At 63.0% G+C, this 21,136-nt stretch overlaps 2 protein-coding genes across 6 annotated transcripts; both read left to right on the top strand.

Annotated features, from left to right (window-relative positions):
- Window positions 1-3,618: 3,618 nt before the first annotated feature.
- ARHGEF2 (Rho/Rac guanine nucleotide exchange factor 2) lies at window positions 3,619-14,955 on the top strand. 5 transcript variants are annotated; one of them, XM_080635132.1, is made up of 22 exons: window positions 3,619-3,711; window positions 7,590-7,740; window positions 8,129-8,196; window positions 8,298-8,361; window positions 8,825-8,954; window positions 9,034-9,143; window positions 9,230-9,376; window positions 9,821-10,071; window positions 10,149-10,274; window positions 10,461-10,578; window positions 10,654-10,911; window positions 11,394-11,470; window positions 11,600-11,769; window positions 12,156-12,223; window positions 12,313-12,501; window positions 12,583-12,672; window positions 12,776-12,843; window positions 12,920-12,961; window positions 13,053-13,103; window positions 13,790-14,209; window positions 14,314-14,485; window positions 14,563-14,955. In XM_080635132.1, exons 1-22 carry the CDS (start codon window positions 3,664-3,666, stop codon window positions 14,646-14,648), a joined length of 2,904 nt encoding a protein of 967 aa, XP_080491258.1. In that variant the 5' UTR covers window positions 3,619-3,663; the 3' UTR covers window positions 14,649-14,955. The 5 variants fall into 5 exon arrangements, with proteins under 5 accessions (XP_080491258.1, XP_080491259.1, XP_080491260.1 ...); XM_080635133.1 differs by lacking the exon at window positions 3,619-3,711 and adding an exon at window positions 4,161-4,253; XM_080635134.1 differs by lacking the exon at window positions 3,619-3,711 and adding an exon at window positions 4,314-4,474.
- A 634-nt stretch (window positions 14,956-15,589) lies between these two features.
- Window positions 15,590-20,538, top strand: ANKRD35 (ankyrin repeat domain 35; the record flags this gene model as incomplete). Its single annotated transcript, XM_080634860.1, has 12 exons — window positions 15,590-15,628; window positions 16,598-16,728; window positions 16,816-16,904; window positions 17,163-17,227; window positions 17,361-17,418; window positions 17,553-17,623; window positions 17,699-17,805; window positions 18,118-18,293; window positions 18,451-19,931; window positions 20,124-20,213; window positions 20,298-20,363; window positions 20,479-20,538. The coding sequence occupies 12 exons, from the start codon at window positions 15,590-15,592 to the stop codon at window positions 20,536-20,538; spliced, it is 2,433 nt and encodes an 810-aa protein (XP_080490986.1).
- Window positions 20,539-21,136: the final 598 nt, after the last annotated feature.

The following is a 21,136-nucleotide window of genomic DNA, read 5'->3' on the forward strand; positions in this document are numbered from 1 at the left end:
CGCGAACAGAAGGGGCTCTGTGCTGGGCGCGGCGCCCGGGCTCGCTCCTCCCTGTTTCCAGGGACAGAGGGGGATTGTCCAGGCTGGATCCTCCGTCTCCTGCAGCTCCGGAGCCGGGAGCTGCGGGCAGCTGGAGCGGGAAGCCGGGAGCCAGAGCCGGGAAGAGACCCCCCTGGGCAGGACTCTCAGCTTCATCAAGAGGATGACGGGGAAAACGAAGGTACGGAGGGGAAGCAGACGGGGTGGCGGGGGTAATTCCTTCCCCTAAACACGAGGATGGGATTGGGATCGGGGTCATTTGATGCTCTGCTCTTTGGAGAAGCCGTGCCGCAGTTTCCCCTTCTCATCCACCTCAAAGGTTTCATCCTTTGGGGTCTAAAAAGTTGGGGACACTCCCCTTTCCAGTGTACACCCCCCCCCCCGGTTGATGTGGGTTTGGTTGTGCTGCCAGCTCCCCCTTATCCCCATCCCCACGTCCACACCATCCCGGTGCATTCGGAGCCGCCGAGCAGAGCATGGAATGGAGAGTGCCGCCGGCATTCCCGACGGGCACCAGTGGGCGAGGTGAGGGACACTTGGGGTCCCCACTTCCCGCCGTTGGCTGGGGGAGCGCTCCCGGAGGGATTCGTCGGACCCGGCCGGAGGAAATGAGGTTTTTCCTGGCGTCGGGAATGCTTGTTTGTGCGCTGAGCTCACCGCCCTCCCGGGGCCCCTCCGCTCCAGCCTGCGGCTTCCTAGAGCCATTCCTCCATTTGGGATACTTTGCTCCGGCTCGTTCCCAGCCCGGAGGGCAGAGACGCGAAGCAAAACGGGTGGCGGGGGGCAATTCCCTCCCTGGAACGCGAGGATGGGGTTGGGATTGGGATTGGGGTCATTTGATGCTCTGCCGTTTGGGGAAACCGTGACTCAGTCAGTGCCAAGCCCCCCCACATCCATCCCTGTGCCTCAGTTTCCCCATTTCACCGGGAGACGATGCCTGCCCGTGGGGTGCTTTGGTTGATGGGGGGTGTCTGTGTCGGACATGGAGGTCCCCCACCAGAGGAACCCTTTGGGGTTTGATTTGCTGCCATGCGAAGCCGTTAATCCCCAGCGCTGGCCCCTGAGCTCATCCTGCCCCTTTCCCGGCTGGATGAGCCGCCAGCTGTTAACATCATCATGGGGCCACGCTCCCCCCCCCGCACCGCGGCTCCAGCATGGTCCCATCCTGCCGGGTGCTGGGCACAAACAGGGTTAAATCCATTGGTATCCCTATTTTTAATTAGCAGGAAGTCGTTCAAACCAGGCTCTGGCCAAGTCTTGGTTTAGCAAAGTTTGTCCTATAACAAGGAAGGGTCCCCAAAGCTTGGGAGTGCTGGTTCCCCATGGAGGGGATGGATTGGAAAATGGGGTGGTCAATCGCGGTCAATGCAGCAGGATACGGAGCTGTGCACATGGCGATTGCATCAGGCAGAGCAATGGGAGGGAGAGGGGGTGCAGGGTAGAGCCCCTCCAGCATGGTCCCCTGGGGGCACAAGGATGGTGTCAGGAGGCCCTGAGGCTGGTGGCACCGTTGCCATGGTGTGGGACAGATCATGAGGGGTGCTCAGAGGTTTGGGGGGCCCCAATGTAGAGGCTGTGGCAGGGATGAGTCCTGGTTGCTGCAAGAGGGAGGCTTGGTGATGGGGACCCCAAGAGAGATGGGGGCCCCAAGAGACGGGACCCCAAGAGAGGGGACCCCAGAGGTCTGCAGGTGGCAGAGAGCATCCAGAGCCACTTTAGGGCACAAGCTGGAGCTATGGGGGGGGGCTGGAAGCAGCCATAGGGAGCAGGAGGCCGCAGAGGGGAGGGACGAGCTATTTCAGGAAGGAAGCACAATCCCAACAGCCACGGCCGAGCTTGCTGCCACTACGGGACCTTGGCACCGTCCCCTCCTGGGGACCCCCAACCATGTCCAGCCACCCCAAGGTGAGTGGTGGGAACAGCTCCGGGCCATGGGGTACTGCTGTGGGTCTCACCCGAGCACCCACCACCCGCTCCTGCCCTTGTGATGGGGCTGTGTGATGATGGGGGGCTGAGACATGGGGTGAGGGTGACTCTGGCCTCATAGGGGGAACCCCACAGCTTCCCCTCTGCATCTGGAGCACCCCCATCTCCTCCCTTCCGGTCTCTTGATGGCTGAGCCATCGCTTCCCCCTTCGGCTCCCACGTGATGCTCGTGGGGCTTTCCAGTGGCTCTGCCATGTAGGAAGAGGCACCAGGTACCCCCAGTACCACTGGAGCCTCCCCACCAGCCACATCCTGCCCTGTGGTGCCCAATCTGGGTCCATTTCCATCGGGTTTGGGGCTCTTTCAGGGTCCCCACCCCATCAGGGAAGGGGGAAGCTGACGCGATCCTGGCTGGAGCGGTTTGTGCTCCAGGAGGAAATGAGACCTCGGGATCAGGCTCTGGGTCAAAGGGGGAGCATGACCACATCCCCTGCCATGCTCCGGGTGGCCTCACCAGGCTTTGCTTCTGCTTTTGGGGCTGTGCTTTAGTTCAGACCCGGCCTTGGCCAGGCCCAGGTTGGATCATTGGATGTGTTTTCCTGATGGCTTCGTTCCCGCTTCTCCATTTCCAGGGGAGCTGCACAGCCGGGTGCATCCCACCCGCTTCCCACAGGGTTTTGGCACATTCGTGGCCCTTTCCTTTGCTGCAGGCTATGATTCCAGGAGGGAAACTGAGGCAGCTTCTAGGGAGCGCTGGCACCTCACAGCAGCATCGTTGTGGTTACTCATTAAACCGGCATCTCTCCCAGTTCCAAACTGGCTTTATCCCATCCCCTTGGGGAACGTTGGGTGCTGCCGAGCTTGGAATTGCAGGGAAAAAGGGATTCTTATTTCCTTAAGGAGCTGCAGCGGGGTAGCTTCATCCTGGGGGTTAATAGGTGACACTTGGGTCCCTCTTGGCCACAGCCCCTGGCACTGGCAGGACCTGGAGCCATCCCAGTGCTCCAGTTCTCTTGGCAACCTCGTAGTGTTATCTCCGGATACATTTGGTAAATCCCAGCTTCTCCTGGCTGGCAAGTTAATGTTAAACCAGGCTGAGGTCAGCTCGGCTCCAGGTCTGTATAATCACCTTCAGCTCAACTTCTCATTGGGAATCTTGAGGCAGAATCAGTGTTTTCCATCCCTTTTCCCAAAGCAGCTCCCTTGGGGCATTGATTTGAAATAAAAGCCTGGGAAAAGGCCCCATTGGACCCACGACGCGGTGATGGGATCCGTGGGTCACCCCAGAGCTGCCCTTTGTGGGTATTTGGGGATCCAGGAGCGGTGTGGAGAGTCCCGCAGCAGCCGGGCAATGCGGGATTGGAATCCCATGGGGTTGTTTTGCTGTTTTATTCCAGCGCTGGCGGCACCCAAGGGTGGGTCGGGGTCCCCCAAAGGTTGATGGTGACCGGGGTGCCAGGGCGACGGGAGGCAGGGAAGCTGAGAGCTGAGCATCCCTGCCGGGGCCCGATCCCGGCCCGATCGCTCCTTGGGGCCTGATCCCGGCCCGGTCCCTGCCCGGTCCCGTCTCGAACAAAGGCCCGCGGGCAACACGAGGCCGGGGCCGGTAGCGCGACCCGCCCCTGGGGGGGAGGCGGAGCCCGGCGGCGGGCAGGAACGGGGCAGGAACGGGGCAGGAGCGGGGCAGCTCCGCGGATTATGTCCCGCATCGAGTCTCTGGCCCGGGCAAGAAGCAATCGTGCCAAGGTGGGTCCCGCTGGGCCTCGGGGGGGGGGGGCATTTCACTCCCTTGCGTCTACTGATGGGGTGCGGGGTCACCCCCATCCAGCAGTGGGGGGGTGTCAAACACAACCCCCCAGGGTGAGGGGAACCTCACTGCGGTCGCTGCCCCCCAGTTCGGGGGTGGGGGGGTTTGTCCTTCCCCATCCAGCTTGAGACTTGGTGAGGGCAGGTTTGGTGTGAGGGGTGTCGTGGGGAGGGGGTGATGCTCCGAGTGGGGTTTATGCAACCCTCAGCAAAGGGGTTGGGGGGCACAGGGGAGTCGCGGCAGCTCCCCATTGTGCAGGGGGGGTCTCCAGGGAAGACAATCACCCCCTGCCCGCACCCCACCAACCATCCCAGCAGCGACAACTCATGGGGCAAAGCAACGGCTCAAACTTCCTCCACCGCCTTCCCCCCGTTTCCGCCGAAGCCTTTCGGTGGCGTGGTGAGGAAGTCGCCGTCTCCTCCTGCTGCCCAAGGACGTGGGGACCCCCCCCCGGCACCCCGCTTCTCTCATCCACAGCCCGGTAGAGACCAAACCTTTGGGGCGATGGGGAAACTGAGGCACGCAGAGCCGGGGGTGCTGGGGGGGGAGGCTCAGACGCCGTCGTTGTGGCCCGGAGCATGTGGCAATCGCGACGTTGGGCAATGGGGAGGGGGATTGAGGAGGGGACCCGGCTGCTGCCAAGCGCTGCCTGCACTTGGGCTTTGTGCTGCTGCGAGCGTGCAAGGCGGGTGTGCAAGGCAGGTGAGTGTGCAAGGAGAGTGCGCTATACCCCAACCGAGGGGTGTTTGGGGGTGCGGGGGACCCCCGATATGGCTCCTGTGGTGTGGCCCAGCCTTGCATGCAGCGAATTTGTCGGCTCTGGGTTGGAGGGAGGTTTGGGGGTGCTCAGCAATGGGGTTTGCGGTGCCCTGATGGCACCAGGGCGGGGTGGGGGGAAGTGGTTGTTGATTCCTGCGCCGGCCGAGGGGGGGGAAATGGTGGTTTTTGTTTAAAGAAAGTTTCCTCAATGCCCGTTTCTCCGCAGCCAGCGCCGGCCTTGGGCTGGAAGGGTCCGGGGGTTCCCCCCAACTCCCCAGAGTGGCTGCCAGCATCCCCGCTTTAGAAATGGGGGGACCCCGTTGTCAGGATGTGTGGGGCCCCCCACGCTGTGGCTTTACAACGTGGGGAGACCCCGTCTCCTGTGCCAGGACCAGCTTTTGGGGGGAATCCCGGCATCGCAGAGCCCCCCCCTTGCTGCTGCCTCCCCAAAAAAGAGCAGAGTGGGGGGGTCCACACGCTGTCCCCCCCTCACCCCTCAGTGGCTTCAAACATCAGATGGAGGAATTTGGGGTTAGAAAGGGAGGATTTGTGCACTTTGTGGGGGGACCCCCCCCTCTTTTCGGGGGGGGGGGGGGAGCATCCCCGCGTGGTTTCGGCCCCGGCGCAGCGGCGTCTTTTGTTGCCGACGGTGCGGGCGGCGTTGGCTTTGTTCAACGCCGGGGTGGCAAACGGTGGGGAGGGGACGGGACCGTCCCCAGCCGAGGAAGGGCAGCGCCGTGACGCCGTTTTGGGGACACAAACCCATCGCTCAGGTCAGAACTTGGGGATTCTTGGGGCTCCGGGGGCTGGCGCGGGGGTTTTCCCACCGGGATTTGGGCTATTTCGGGCGAAGTCGTGGCGCCGGCAGCAGAAACGCTCCCGTTGTAGGTGGCGGAAAAAGAACCCTCCAAAAACACCCCCAAAACACCCCCGGTTTCTATTTAAAGTGGAGAAACTTCCTTTTCTCCACCAGTCCCGGAGGGATGCGTGTGGGAGGACCCCCCCAAAACCGCTGTCCCCACAAAGCTGCGGTGCCCAATGGGAGGATTCGGCTCCAGTTTGGTGCTGGGGGGTCTGTGTTTGGGGGTGATGCTGGGGGGGTTGCAGGATTGTTGGGGGACCCCCGGGCACCCCCGTGTGTTTTGGGGGGTCCCCCCGCTGTGCATGCACATATATATATATGTATATATAAAGCCACGCCGTGACCCGTGTCTGATGTGCTCCCCAGGCCGTGGGGTGCAGCCGGACATCCCCAAACCCGCTGCTGGACTCAGGGCCGGGCCCGTGGGGTCACTACACCCCTGTCACCCCTTGTCGTGCCGGGCCGCCGTGTCCCACCGCCGGGACCTCCCACCCCACCCCCGCCTGGCCTTTTGTCCCCGACCCGGCTGGGTTTGGAGCTGATGCCGCGGGGTCCCGGTGTGGGATTCGCCCCATTCTTGTCCTGAGGGGCAGCCACAGCCCCTTGGGGCGCCCCAGACCCCCCTCGGGGCAGGTGGGAACCGGTTGTTGGGGGACAAATGACAGCGGGGGGGGGGGGGTGCGGCTGCAGGAAGCGGCGCCCGCCTTTGTCTGGCGGCGGGTTCGGTTTCCTGCGGCCGGGACGGGGCTGGAGCGATGCGAAGCGGGGGGACGGGACATCAAAACAACGGGAAGGAGACTGGAATAGGGAAAGGGAAGGGAAGGAATAAAAGGAAAAGGAGGGAAAAAGGGAAAGAGGAGGAAAGGAATGAAAAGGGGGAGTGGGGGGAGGGAAAGAAAAGAGGAGGAAAAGCAAGGAATATAAAGGGGTGGGAATGAAGGGAAAAGAAAAGGGGGGAAGAAAAAGAAAGGAAAGAAAAGAAAGTGGAAAAAATGGGAAAAGAAAAAAGGGAAAGAAAAAAGGTAAAAAATAATGAAAAAGGGAAAGGAAAAATAAAAGAGGAAAAGAGGACAAAGAAAGAAAAAAGAAAAAGAAAAGAAAGAGAAAACAGGAAAAAGAAAAAGAAAAAAAAGAAAGGGAAAAAGGGGGAAAACCAGGGAAAAGGCCAAAAGGAAAGCAGAAAAAAAAAAAAGGAAAAAAGTCAAACTCATCCCAAGCGACCAACCAAACCCAAAGCAGAATAAAAGGGGAGGAAAAAGCCAAACGTGGCACAAAGGAGCTGGGGGGGTCGTGCCCAGCGTGAGCAGACGCTGGGGCAGATGCTGGGATGTGCTGCTGCTCCTGCGGCCTGTTCCCGGTGGATGAGGATGTGGAGGAACCCCTGTGCATCGAGCGGGTGAGCGCCGGGGTCTCCCTCCCTGCGGGGGGGCTCGGCCTCCCACCACCTTCGGGGGGGCAGGAGCAGTGATGGGGAGCGGGAGCCCCGCTTTGGGTATTGGGGATGGTGCTGGTTTGGGGATGCTGGGTCTGTTGGGGGGTACCCGCTGCCAGGCACGGCCGGGTGCTGGAGGGGGGGCACACAAAGGCTGCTCTGTGTCCGTTGGATGCGGCAGGAGCAGCCGCTCGGGATGCTCAGGATAACTCTGGCTCACTCCGGTTTTGAAAGAGGGGGAAACCCATGGTGAACCCCAAAACCATCACCATGCGGGGGGGGTTGGCCTCCAGCCCTCTCGGTTTTGGCCTCCAACCCCCTCATTTTGGGTGGGAAAGGGTAAAAATACCCACTTTGGATAGGAAGAGGAGGTGGGACGGCGCGGAGCTGGTGCCTGCCTATGCCCCCGGTTGTCACCTCCCCCCCACCGCGGCCCCCGCACCTCATCCCCATTGGGGCTGGTGGCTGCGGGGGGGGTGTGATGTGGGGGGGGCTTTCTCCCGCAGCCATCCGGTTGTCATGGTTATGGGATGATGGGAAGCAGGAGCGATGCGGGTGGCTTCTCCCCAGCCGCTCGGCTCCTTGCCCCCCCCATGCCGGGAGGCCAGGACCCACCGGGTGCCAGTGGGGACCAGGTGATCCCGTGTCCCACTCGGCTTCCCGCATCCATGAGCCGTATCCCGAAGCAAAGTGGGGCCGGGGGCGCTGGGGGGCGGCCTCTGAGCCGCAGCCCCATCAGGCGCCCGCCGCATCTCTCCGGGCAGAGCAAGGAGAAGGAGAAGATGAAGGAGGGCAAGGAGAAGGACGCCCGCTACACCAATGGCCACCTTTTCACCACCATCACCGTGTCCGGCATGACCATGTGCTTCGCCTGCAACAAGAGCATCACGGCCAAGGAAGCTCTGATCTGCCCCAGTGAGTAGCCAGAAGGGCTTTGCTATGGTGGCTTTACCAGGGTGGCTTTGCCGTAGTGGCTTTGCCAGGGTGGGCACCACAGTCCCCATTGCAAGAAGCTGATGGCTTCAGCTCTGGCTCCATGGAGATGCTCACCCCATGGAGGTGACCTGGCACATCCCCATCGATGCCGGATGGAGCCGGTGGCACCGTGTCCTGTGGCACTGGGGGGCGGTCAATGGCACCGCGGAGGCTCAGCTGCTCCCTTGGCAGCTGCAGCTCCATAATCCGCATCCACCCGGATTCCTGCTGCATCTGCTCCCATCGCTCCGGCACTGGCGGCGCTCCGGGATGGGGGTGGTGGGAGGTGTCTGCATCACCTCTCCCTGCCCCTTGTGTCCCCCCCCAGCCTGCAACGTCACCATCCACAACCGCTGCAAGGACACGCTGCCCAACTGCACCAAGGTGAAGCAGAAGGTGAGTGCCAGGCGGGACAGGTGACACTGGTCCCATGGGCACCATGGGGACATTGTGGGGACACGGTGCCACCCCCATGACGCCTCCGCTCCCCTCTGCAGCAACAGAAAGCGGCGCTGCTGAAGAACAGCTCGGCGCTGCAGTCGGTTTCACTGCGCAATAAGAGTGAGTGGGGTGGGATGATGTGATAGGGTGAGATGGGATGACGGGATGGGATGACGGGATGGGATGACGGGATGAGCCAGGGGGTGGGGGTGGACAGGATACCCCCCTCTCAATGTTGCCCATCACTGTTACATCACAAGAAGGCCTCGATTCCCATTGCTTCATCTCCATCCTGTCCTCCCATCACTTCATTCCTATCCCTGTGTCTCTGACCCATCCTTATGTCCCCTATCCTGTCCCTATGTCCCCTATCCTGTCCATATGTCCCCATCTCTCCCTCACCATCCCTGTGTCCCCATCACTTAATTCCCATCCCTATGTCCCCATCTCTTCAACCCTATCCCTTTTTCCGCCTGCAGGGATGGGGATGCTGCGGGTGTGCAGTATCCCCCATAGGCAGCCTGGGGGCTGCTGGGGGGGGCCATGGCACTGATCCTCCCTGGTGTTATCCCTCTTTTCCCAGCCGCCATCCGGGAACGCCCCAACTCTGCCATTTACCCCTCGGAAAGCTTCCGGCAAACGCTGCTGGGCCCCCGCCGGGGCCGACCTTCCCTTTCCCTCTCCAAAAGCGTCTCCACCACCAACATCTCAGGGTAAGCACTGGGAAAACCAGGATTGGGGGTCCCAGGGCTGTCCCCTGGGTGTCCCCATCACATCTCACCCATCCCAAAGGACGTTCAATGATGAGTCTCCACTGGGAATACGGCGGATCCTGTCCCAGTCCACGGATTCCCTCAACATGCGCAACCGCACGCTGTCTGTGGAGTCGCTCATCGATGAAGGTGGGGACACAATGGGAATGGGGGGACATGGGATGGGACATGGGGCGCAGGGACCCCACACACACCTTGTGCCACCCTCCCTGCAGGTCCTGACGTGATCCTGAACCAGCTGATGAGCGACTTCGAGACGGACGGGAAGGACTTTGAGGCGGATTCCTGGAGCCTGGCGGTGGACAACAGCTACCTGCAGCAGCACAAGATGGACGTGATGAAGCGCCAGGACGTCATCTACGGTGAGCGGGACACAGGGATGGGTCAGGGATGCAGGGATAGGGAAGAAGAGATGGGGATACAGGGACAGAGTAAAGGACATAAGGACGGGTTAGAGACACAGGGATGGGGATGAAGAAATGAGGTGACAGGGACAAGGTTCAGGAGAGACATGAAGGGGTCTGAGACTCAAGAATGGGGAAGAAGCAATGGGGACACAGGGACAAGGGAGGAAGAGATGGGGACACAGGGACAGAGTAAGGAACTTGGGGATGGCTTAGAGATGCAGGGATGCGCATGAAGAGATGGGGACAGCGGCAGTTTAGGGGACAGGGATGGGAATGAAGCAGTGGGGACACATGGATGGGGATGAAGTGATGGGGACACAGGGATGGAGCTGGAGCAATGGGGGACACCTGGCAGCAGTGGCTGCCCGCTCTCACCCATCCCATCCCGTGCCATGGCAGAGCTGATCCAGACGGAAATCCACCACGTCCGCACGCTGAAGATCATGGGCGCTGTGTTCCGCAAGGCCATGCTGGAGGAGCTGCAGCTCGACCCGGCCTCGGTGCACAGGATCTTCCCATGCGTGGATGAGCTGAGCCAGATCCATGAGCGCTTCCTGGCGCAGCTCCTGGAGCGGCGCCGCGAGTCCCTGGCCCAGGACAGCAACAAGAACTTTGTCATCAACCGCCTTGGGGACATCCTGGTCAACCAGGTAAGGGGCCAGCACAGGCAGTGGGTGCTATGGGGGGCACTCACATGGCCTCGCTGATGTCCCCTTGTGTCCCCAAGTTCTCCGGGAGCAGCGCGGAGCAGCTCAGGAAAGCCTACTCGGAGTTCTGCAGCAAGCACACCAAGGCTGTGAAGGAGTACAAGGACCTGCTGGCCCGAGACAAGCGCTTCCAGCAGTTCATCCGGGTGAGCATCAATGTCCCCATCCCTGACCCACCCCTGTGTCCCCATTGCTTCATCCCCATCCCTGCATCCCTGACCCACCCCTGTGTCCCCATTGCTTCATCCCCATCCCTGCATCCCTGGCCCATCCCTGCGTCCCCATTGGTCACTGCTAACGGCACTTCTCTTCCTCCTCCTCCTCCTGGCCAGAGGATGGCGCGGTCCCCTCTGCTCCGCCGCCACGGTGTTCCCGAGTGCATCCTGCTGGTGACACAGAGGATCACCAAGTACCCGGTGCTCATCGAGCGCATCCTGAAGAACTCCAAAGGTACTGGGATTGGGAGCGGATGGGACAAACCCATTGGGTCCAACCCTGACCACATCCCAACCTCTTTGCTTCCAGACAATGAGGGTGACTCCGCAGACCTGTCGCGGGCACTGAGGCTGGTGAAGGAGCTGATCTCATCCATCAACGAGGAGGTGCACGAGTGCGAGATGAACGCGCGGCTCTGGGACGTCTACAGGCGCGTGGACGGCAGGGCCAAGGTGCAGCTGCCCTGGGAGAGCCGCGCCGGCGTCTTTGGCCGCGACGAGCTCCTGCGCCGAAAACTGGTGCACAGCGGGTGCATGCTCTGGAAGACCGCGGCTGGGCGCTTCAAAGGTGGGGATGGAGGTGCCAGGGAATGGGGATGGAGATGCCAAGGGATGGGGATGCTCAGGGACCAGGGTGCTTGGGATAGAGATGCCAGGCATGAGGATGGAGATGCCACGGAATGGGGATGGAGATGCCAAGGGATGGGGATGCTCAGGGAGCAGGGTGCTTGGGATAGAGATGCCAGGCATGAGGATGGAGATGCCACGGAATGGGGATGGAGATGCCAAGGGATGGGGATGCTCAGGGAGCAGGGTGCTGTGAGATGGAGATGGCAGGGGATGGGGGTGCTGGGGAACTGGGGTGCCAGGAAGTTAGGGTACCAGGCGTTGAGGGTACCTGGGTGTGATGATGGTGCCAGGAGCGAGTACCAAGGGATTGGAGGTGCCCAGGGATGGAGATACCAGGGCACAGGGGTGCCAGGGGCTCCTCACCCGTAGCAAGCCTAAGGGGCACCCACCTCAGCATCACCTCCCTGTGCCCCCCCCCAGATGTGCTGGTGCTGCTGCTGACTGATGTCCTCATCTTCCTGCAAGAGAAGGACCAGAAATACACCTTTCCCATGCTGGTGAGCACCAGCTCCCGGCCCTTTGCATCCTGACCACTTGCATCCCCTTTGCATCCTTCACATCCCATCCCCTCCATCCCACCCCACCGCAGCCAGGCTGTCATTCCAACCCCGTCCCATTTCCCGCAGGACAAGCCGGCCGTCGTGTCCCTGCAGAACCTGATCGTGCGGGATATTGCCAACCAGGAGAAGGGGATGTTCCTGATCAGCGCCGCGCCACCGGAGATGTACGAGGTCCATGCCGCATCCCGTGACGACCGCAACCACTGGATGAAGCTCATCCAGCAGACGGTCGGGCTGTGAGTGTCATCCCATGGGATGGGGGGGCTGGATTTGTGGATCTCCATGGATGAAGGATGGGGAGCGGGAATGTGGGTGCAGCTCCCAGTTGGAGCCTCTGAGCCTTGGCTGGATGCAGCTGGTGGGAAGGGGGGACAGCATCTCTTTCCCCTCATCTCTTTCCCCTCATCTCTTTCCCCTCATCTCTTTCCCCTCATCTCTTTCCCCTCATCTCTTTCCCCTCATCTCTTTCCCTTCATCTCTTTCCCCTCATCTCTTCTCCATCATCTCTTCTCCATCATCCCTTTCCTGTTAACTCTTCCTCATCATCACTCTCCTTCTCTTCCCTTTCCCTTCCCTTGTCTTCCCCCCCTCTTTCCCATCATCTCTTCCCCATCTCTTCCAGCTGTCCCAGCCGACAGGATTTTCCCTTGATTGAGACAGAGGTCGAAGCATCCTTACGCAAGTTGAAAGGTGGGATCCCCGTCCCCCCATCCCAGCTCATCCCTCCCCATCCCAGCTCATCCCTCCCCATCCCTGCTCACGCTCTCCCCCCTTCCCAGACCGTATCCTGCAGCAGGATCGGAAGCTGACGGCGCTCCTGGAGGAGAAGGTCGGGCTCTTTGCGGACATGCTGGCGCTGACCGGCGCTGAGGAGCCCTCTCCCACCCTGGCCCCACGCTCCCTCTTCCACTCCGACTCGGCCGAGGCTTCCCGAGGGGAAAAGCTGATGCACGATGCTATCCGGGAAGGTACGGATGCTCTGGGATGCTTTGGGATGCTCTGGGATGGGGAAACTGAGGCGCGGGGGGGCTCATCCTGCTTTCCCGCAGTGGAATGCCTCACGGAGATCTTCACTGGCTCTGGACGCGACCGGGATCAGAGCAATGAGGCTGAGACCTGCCCCAGCCCCGGCACCAGCAGTAAGGGGGGAGACATGGGATATGGGACATGTTCCAGCTCTGCTGCTTTGGGGTCCCTCCATCCCACCGTGGGGCTTATCCCTGCCTCTCCTCCATCATCCAGACGGTGATGCCGGCAGCTTTAATGGCTCCATGGAATTCTGCCGCACGGATCCGGAGCCTGGGCAGCGGGTGAGTGTGATGGGGGGACACCCTGTTGGGAACCTCCACCCTGCACCACCACAGTGTCACTGTTCTTTCTCCATAGGATGGGAATGGCAACCAGGTCCTGCCGCGGGTACCGCAGGAGGTAAGGGCGGGGGGGGCTCTATCCCTGCCGTGCCTCAGTTTCCCCACTGCGGCTTCCCCAGGATTCACTGTCCTGTCCTCTCCTCCCACAGGAAATCAACCAGCGGCTGGTGAACCTCTACAGCCTCCTGCACGAGCTCCAGGTCAGTGGGACCAGGCTGCAGGGATGAGGGGGACAAGCTGGCATCCCCCTGCCACATCCATTCCCCTATCCCCATCCTACAAGCATTCCCTTGCCCGTATCTCCCTGCCTGCACTCCCTACCTACATACATCCCCCTGTCTATATCCCACTGCCTGTGTCCCTCGGCCCACATACATCCCCTTGCCCATATCCCCCTGCCCATATCCCCATCCCACAACCATCCCCCTGCCCACATTCCCTTTCCAAATACTATCCTTCTGCCTGGACCCCTTGCCTGTATCCCCTACCCGCACACATCCCCATACCCATATCCCCCTGCCCATATCCCCTGGTCCACATGCATCCCCCTGCCCACTTTCCCTTTCTGAATACATCCCCCTGCCCATAACTCCTGCCCATACACATCCCCCTGCCTATATACCTTCACCTGCCTGTATCCCACTGCCTACATCCCCTTCCTACATAAGCCCCCTGCCCGCATCCCCTTGCTGTATGCCTGACCACATTCCCCTGCCCCTTCCCACTGCCTGTAGCCCTCTGCCCATATTCTTGCCTGCATCTCCCTGCTCACATCCTTGTTCACATCCCTGCTCACATCCCTGCCCATATCCCTGCCTGCATCCCCCTGCCCGCATCCCTGCCCTCATTCCTTCCTGTGCCCCTGCCCACGGTGCCGCTCCCGCAGGCGGTGGTGCTGCAGCAGGACACGCTGCTGGAGCTGCGGCTGCAAGAGGCTCCGGACAAACCATCCCGGCGCGGTTCCCAAGCAGCTCCGGCCGAGCCGGCGCCCCGGGCGGGCGAGAAACCGGGAGCGACGGAGCTGGCGCTGCTGCAGCGGCAGCACGGGCTGCTGCAGGAGGAGCTGGGCCGCTGCCGGCAGCAGTGCCAGGAGCGGGCGCAGGAGGCGGCAGCGCTGGATTCCCGGCTGCGGGACAGCGAGCGGGAGCGGGGCCGCCTGGAGCGGGAGCTGGAGGAGGCGCGGCGGGAGCTGGGGGCGCTGCGGCACGATGGCGGTGTCACCACACGGGGGCGCCGCGGAGCCGACCCGCGGCGCAGGAGCCTGCCGGCAGGGGACGCGCTGTACCTCAGCTTCACCCCGCCGCAGGTACGGGTGTGACGCGAGTGCATCCGGTCTCAGCGCGGCGGGGTTCGGGGGTAAAGGGGGGGCAAAGATGCGCTTATTCATGACACGAGTGTGTCCGGCCGCAGCACAGCGGTCTCTCGTTCCACTCCCCGCCCTTCGCCCCCTGCCCGCGAGAGGACCTGGAATACGGGGTGGGGGTCGATCCTGACCGGCTCCGGGATGGCAACGACGTCCTGGATGTGCTCCTGGAGGATGAAGCCTTGGGAAGCCGCCGCTCCCCGCCAACCAGCCCCCGAGGTGGGTTTGTTGGGGGGGGGGCAGGATCACCCCCTTTTCCCATCACGGGGGGGGATTAACCTGGTGTTTTCCCATAGATTTCCTAAGGATGCAGGATATTCCCGAGGAGGTGGAGAGCAGCCAGGAGCTGAAGGACGGCGATGGAGGCTCCTCCGATAGTTAAGGACCAGCTCCAGCCCCCCCCCAGCACCCCATAACCATGTGGATCCATATGGGGAGCACTGGGGACAGCGGGATTTGGAAGCTGGATTCCCATGGGAGCCTTATGGAGCTGGAGGGGGGGAGTTTGGGACCGATTTGGGGGTCCCCCCGTCCCTGCTGGGATCTATTTATTTATTGTGATGGGTTGGGGGATCCCAGCACGGGGCAGGATGCGGCCCCTACTCTCCCCAGTTTTGGGGGTCCCCGGGCATGTGAGCGCCGGGCCATGGGGTTGGGGTCGGTTCTTGGTTCCCCCTCAATTTAAGTGTAAAAAGCACCAGAAAGGAAGGAAAAATGAGTGAAAAATCATTAAAAAGCCCTGTTTGGACCCAAAATGTGCAGGGGGGGATGGAGGGAGCCCTGTGGGGGGAGTTTGTGCAGTGAGTGAGGTGTCAAACACATAAAAGGGGGGGTCCCCATATTGGGGTTTGTGACCCCCAAAGAGGGATATGTGTCACTCCCACATTGGGGTGTCTGTCCCCCAAAGTGAGGTGTGTGTCCCCCAAATTGAGATGTGTGTCCCCCCCAAAGTGAGGTGTGTGTCCCCCAAATTGAGATGTGTGTCCCCCCCAAAATGGGGTGTGTGTCCCTCGTATTGGGGTGTCTGACCCCAAAGTGTGCTCTGTGTGTGTGTCCCCCCCAGAGTGGGGTGGTGGGGACCCCCGGGAGGTCACAGGGCCCGGGGCAGGGTGATGGACACCCACATCCCGGGTGCTCGGTGCCGGTGGGGGGGGGCCGGGGAGGGGACGGGACAAGCCCGGGCTGAGCCGCGGGCGTGGGGAGGGGACGGGGCGGAGGCCGCGCGTTGGGGCGGCAGCGCCGGCACCCACAGACCTGCAGCGGCACCGGCGCGGCACGGCGGGGTCCTGGGGGTGTCCCCGGCTCTGTGCCCCCCCCGCCACCATGAAGAGGATGTTCTCCTGCTCCAGCTCGCAGGTGGCGGTGAGTCCCGGCACCCCATGGGTGCGGGTATCGGCCAGCCCCGGGCCCGCTGAGTACCCATGGGTGCTGCCGTGGCAACCCAGTGGGGCTGGGTGGGAGGCAGCCCCCCCCCCAGTTGCTGGTTGCAACCCTGGATTCAATCCCAATCCTAACCCCAGCACCAGTCCCAGCCCTGATGCCGGGGCTGCATCCCAGACCAAGTGCTGGTCCTGATGCCGACTGCAGTCCCAGCCCCGATGCCAGCTGCGAACCCCATCCCAACCTCAATCCAGCGCCAATGCTGGCGGCAGCCCAGACCCAAAGCTGGTCCTGATGCTGGCTGCAATCCCAGCCCTGATCCCAGCTCTAGTGTCAGCTGCAAACCCAATCCCAGCCCCAGCCCTGATGCTGGCTACAACCCAACACTGGTCCCGATTCCGGCTGCAATCCCAGCCCCAATGCCTGCTCCAATGCCAGCTACAACCCCAGTCCTGACCCCAACCCCAGCCCTGATGCCAGCCCAAATCCAGCTACAATCCCAGTCCTGACCCCAGCCCTGATGCCAGCTACAACCCCAACCGCAATCCAGCCCCCGGCTGCACTCCCCGTCCCGGCTCCAGGGTGGCTGCAATCGCAACCCCGATGCTGGGATGCTCGGCCCCCGATGCCGGTGCCCGTCCCGGTGCGCATTCCCAGACCTGATCCCGCCGCCGGTCCCGAGCGCCGGTCTGTGCCACCACACCCCGCACGGCGGCGGGGCCGAGCCCGACAAACCAGCCGGGCAGGAGCAGGCTGGGGCACGCTCCGGCCTCGCCTCCCCTTCCTGGCTGCGCCCGGGGCCGGGATCAGCCGGGATTCGCGACCCCATCCCTGATGGAGCCCCCCAACAAGCGGGGAAACTGAGGCACGGCTCCGCGCCGCTGCGGGGGCGGTCATTGGGACACCCCCCCCAACCCGTGCCTCAGTTTCCCCTCGCCACCATCACTCCAGGTGGAAAGCTGGAACAAGCAGGACCAGAAGCTGCTGGAAGCGGTGGAGAAGGGGGACGTGGGGCGCGTGGCTGCGCTCGCCGCCCGCAAGACAGCGCGTCCCGCCAAGCTGAACGCCGTGGGGCAATCCGCGTATGTCCCCCCCCACAGGGGACACCACGGGGGGCACCGGGGGGGGGGGATGGACCTGGGTCGCAGCCACCTCTTGCCCTCCTCCAGCTTCCATCTGGCTGCGTCCAAGGGTCTCACCGAGTGCCTGACGCTGCTGCTGTCCCATGGGGCACCTGTCAATGAGAAGAACGATGATGGTAAGAGGGGGACACTGTGGGGACACCCCCATAGAGGGGGGACACCCCATGGAGCCAGCATCCGGTCCCTGTGTGATGGTGATGCTGATGGGCTGAGTGTACCCCAGACCTGCAGAGAAGCTGCAAGCTCTGGGGCAGCATCACTGTCCTGCCATGCCATGGGGTGATGTCCCCGAGGTGGGATGTCCCCTGGGGTTGGGGGTTTTCCCCGGTGTCCTCTCCCGTGCCGGTGCCCAGCCCGAGGGTGTCTCCTTGCAGGCAGCACCGCACTGCATCTGGCCACCATCGCCTGTCAGCCCCAGTGCGTGAAGGTCCTGCTGCAGGTACAGGGATGGGGATGGAGATAGGGGTAAGGACGGGGACAAGGACAGGGCTGGGGATGCAGAGGGGATGGAGCTAGGGATGGAGATGGGGATAAAGACAGGGACAGGACCTGCCCGCTGTGTCCCCCCACAGTACGGTGCCAACGAGGGCCATGTGGACAGGCAGAGCCGAACCCCTCTGCACTGGGCTGGTGAGTGCCGGGGGGCCCCAAACCAGGCTGGGCTGGGCTGGGGGGTCCCTGAAGGCTCGTACGGGGTTGGGGATGTCCCAGTGACCCCCAAAAGAGCCGTGTCCGTCCCCCCCGTGCTGACACAGCCCCTACAGCCACCTCGGGCTGCGCCTCCAGTGTCCTGCTGCTCTGTGACCATGAGGCCACCCTGGACGTCACCGACGCAGTAAGCGGAGGCCCTGGGGACATGTGGGACCCAGTGGGTGATGGGGGGGTCTGAGAGCACCTCATGTCCCCCCAGCACGGGCAGACCCCCCTGATGCTGGCGGCAAGGGGCAACCACGCTGCCATCTGCGCCCAGCTCCTGCAGCGCGGCGCCGACCCCAACCTGGCCGACAAGGAGCAGAAGTGAGTGTCCGCGGGGACAGGGGACACTCGGGGTGACAGCAGGTGACGGGGGGTGTCTATGCTGCGCCCCGTGTGCAGGGTAATGGCTTGATGGCACTCGGTGCACCCTGGGGATGTCCCCTGGCCCCAAGGGAGAGTGAGGAGAAAGGGGTGGCAAGGGACAGGTTGCATTTTACCACCATCATGTCACTGTGCCAGCATGTCACTGTGCTGCCATGCCATCATGCCACTGTGCCAGTGGGCACCCGTGCCATCATGCCACCATGTCACTATGCCACTGGACACCCATGTCACCATGTCACCGCCCCACAGCACAGCCCTGGCGCTGGCCTGCGAACACGGCAGCCTGGAGTCTGCCGAGCTGCTGCTGAGCCATGGGGCAGCCCTCGCGGACGCAGGGGACGAGGAGCGGTGGCGTCACTTGGAGCAGAAGATCCCAAACCGCTCCCTCCGGCAGCTCCTGTGTCGTGCTCGCTGCAGCGGGAGAGGTGAGAGTCCCCCTGTCACCACCCCCTGCCCCTGTCACCCCATCGCCATCACCCCGTCACCATCACCCCAACACCATCACCCACAACCCAGCTGCTTGTTTTAGAGGGAAAAAAGGGGCAAAAGTGGGACAAATGGGATCGTTTCTTCCCCTCTCAGCAGAGAACGGTGCTGGCTGCACCGGGGACCCCATGCCACAAACAGAGGGGACCCTGGGCAGTGACAGCGAGGAGGAGGAGGAGGGCAAGGATGAAAAGCAGCAGGATGAGAGCGATGCTCGGCAGCTCCAGGAGCAGCTGGAGAGGAAAACTCGGGAATGCCAGCGGCTGGAGGCCGCTTCCAACAACATCCGGCAGCGGGTGCGGGATCTGGCGCAGCTCCTGCCCGGAGCCGGGAATGGGATGTTGGATGAGGATGAGGATGGTGCCTGCCTGGCCCTGCTGGCGCAGCACATGGAGGAGCTGAGGAAGAGGATGGTGGCCGAGAGTGAAGGACACCAACCGGGGGGGGCACGTCCCGGGGCCGCTGCCCTGGTCCCGTTCCTGACCTGGCTGCGGGATGAGTGCTCCCGGCTGCGGGAGGCGAAGGCAGGAGCCTTCACCCGGAGCAAGGGGCTGCGGAAGGAGGTGGAGGAAGCCCTGAGGAGCAAACTGCACTACGAGGTGGTGTCGGCCGAGGCCGTGCGGAGGAGCTTGGCCGCTTGGGAGAAGCTGGTGCTGGGGCTGGAGCAGGCGCTGAGCCGCGCCGACGAGACCCACGCCAAGATCCTGGAGGAATCCCGCGACCTCCTGGAAACGCTCGAGCGGGAGCTGCCGCAGCCGCTCAACGGGACGGCGGCGCCTTCCCAACGCCTGGAGCCGGCTCCCGGGGGGAAGAGCCGGGAGGAGCCGCCGGGGGAGAGTGGGAGCGCGGAGAAGGAGATGCAGGAGCTGAAGGAGAGCAATGGGATGCTCCTGGCGGAGCTGGCGCGGCTGGGGCGGGAGCGGGAGCGGCTGCAGGAGGAGCTGCGGGGGCTGCGGGAGCAGGACCCGGAGCTGGAGGGCGCCGCGCAGGGGGAGGTGCGGAGGCTGCGGCGGGAGCTGGCGCGGCAGCGGCGGGAGCTGGCGCTGCTGCGGGATGGGGTGGGCGAGCGGGTGCGGGAAGCGGCCGGGGACGCGGAGGCCGGTATCCTGCGGGAGCTGCACCACAAACTGGACGGGCTGGTGCGGTCCCAGCAGGAGGCCTTGCAACTCCTCACGGAGATGGAGGGCGAAGGAACCCCCCAAGCAGGAGCCCCCGGCAGCGATGGGGACGCTGTGCCCGCGGTACTGGCCGAGCTGGAGGAGGCGGTGGCTGAGCTGGTGCTGGCCGCGGGTCCCTGCGTGCCGCGGGCGCTGCAGCGCTTGGCCGGCACCGCGGCCGCCCTGCGTGACCGGAGCATCCCCCCGGGGCCGGCGGGAGCCGCGGGCGATGCCGAGCGCTGGCGGGAGGTGGCGGCCGAGGAAGCGAGGGCCAAGGAGGAGGCGCTGGGCCGGGCGGCGGAGCGGGAGCGGGAGCTGCGGGAGCTGCGGGAGCGCGCGGACGGGCTGGAGCGGAGCCTCGGCAGCCTCCGGGACAGGGCCGGGGAGCTCGCCAGGGCCTGCCGGGACAAGGACGGGAAGGTGAGGCCGGCACCGGCCCCTTCCCACCGCCATTCCCTTCCCACAGCCATTTCCTTCCCACCGCCGTTTCCTTCCCATCCCTGTTCCAAACGTTGTCCCCTTCCCATCACAGTCCTCATCACTGTCCCCTTCCCATCACCATCCTCTTCCCATACCCTTCTCTTCTCATCTCTGTCCCCATCCCTGTCACAGATGAAGAAGCTGCTGGCGGAGACGGAGAAGCTGTCAGCCGAGGTGCTGGGGCTCCGCAGCCAGAGCGCCCGGCTCCAGCTCCAATTGGAGGTGGGTGCCAGCACCCGCGGTCCCCTCGGACCCAGCACCTCCCCTCCGCATCCTCCTCCTCTTCCTCCTCCTTCTCCTTCCCAGGTCCAGCAGAAGAACCACCGGGACATCGTGACCATCTACAGGACCCATCTGCTCAACGCTGCCCAGGTGGGATCCTGAAGCCCTGGCTCCAGGGGAACAATTCCAGCTGGAATGCTGGGCAATACGGAGCTCAGCACCCACTTAGGGTCGCCGTTCGCGGGCAAATCTCTTCTTCCCGCAGGGATTCATGGATGAGGGGGTGCACGCCATGCTGCTGCGCATCCTGCGCACCCAGGGCTGACGGGCAGGATCGGCCCCATGGCTCTCACTAAGGCATTAAATGGGCAAAGCTGCCTGGTCCCATCCCGTGTTCCCTGTCCCTGGCTGCATCCGGCTGCGGCAGTGGGAGGGTCCTGGCTGGGAGCGAGGGTCCTGCTCCACAGGGGGACCCGGGGTGGGTTTGGGAGCCAGGCCAAGGGTGGGCACGAATAGGACTGATCCCATAGAGTGCCATATAGCACCGAGTCCCCATAGAGCCCCACAGAGCCTCATATAGAGCCCCATAGAGCTTCAAATAGTGCCTGTCCTCATATAGACCCATATAGCTCCATATAGCCCCACACAGGCCCATACAGCCCCACACAGCCCCATATATCTCCATACAGCCCAGATAGCCCCATATAACAGCAGTTCCCATACAGCCCATATAGCTCATACAGCCCCATACAGGCCCATATATCTCCATACAGCCTCATATAGCCACACACAGCCCCATACAACTCCATACAGCCCAGATAGCCCCATATAACAGCAGTTCCCATACAGCCCATATAGCTCATACAGCCCCATAGGAGGCTGCAGCCCCCCCCAAGTCCGTCCCTGGGGCGTGGTGAGGCGGA

This window comes from Psittacula echo (genome assembly GCF_963264785.1).
Source record: "Psittacula echo genome assembly, chromosome: 26".
In the NCBI taxonomy this organism is placed as follows: domain Eukaryota; kingdom Metazoa; phylum Chordata; class Aves; order Psittaciformes; family Psittacidae; genus Psittacula; species Psittacula echo.

Excerpts from the sequence above, each read along its gene's own strand:
- ARHGEF2 (XM_080635130.1), top strand. The coding sequence starts at position 7,356 with ATGATGGGAAGCAGGAGCGATGCGGGTGGCTTCTCCCCAGCCGCTCGG. Across the intron at positions 11,471-11,599 it reads AATACACCTTTCCCATGCTG|GACAAGCCGGCCGTCGTGTC; the intron begins GTGAGCACCAGC and ends CATTTCCCGCAG. Across the intron at positions 14,210-14,313 it reads TCAGCTTCACCCCGCCGCAG|CACAGCGGTCTCTCGTTCCA; the intron begins GTACGGGTGTGA and ends GTCCGGCCGCAG.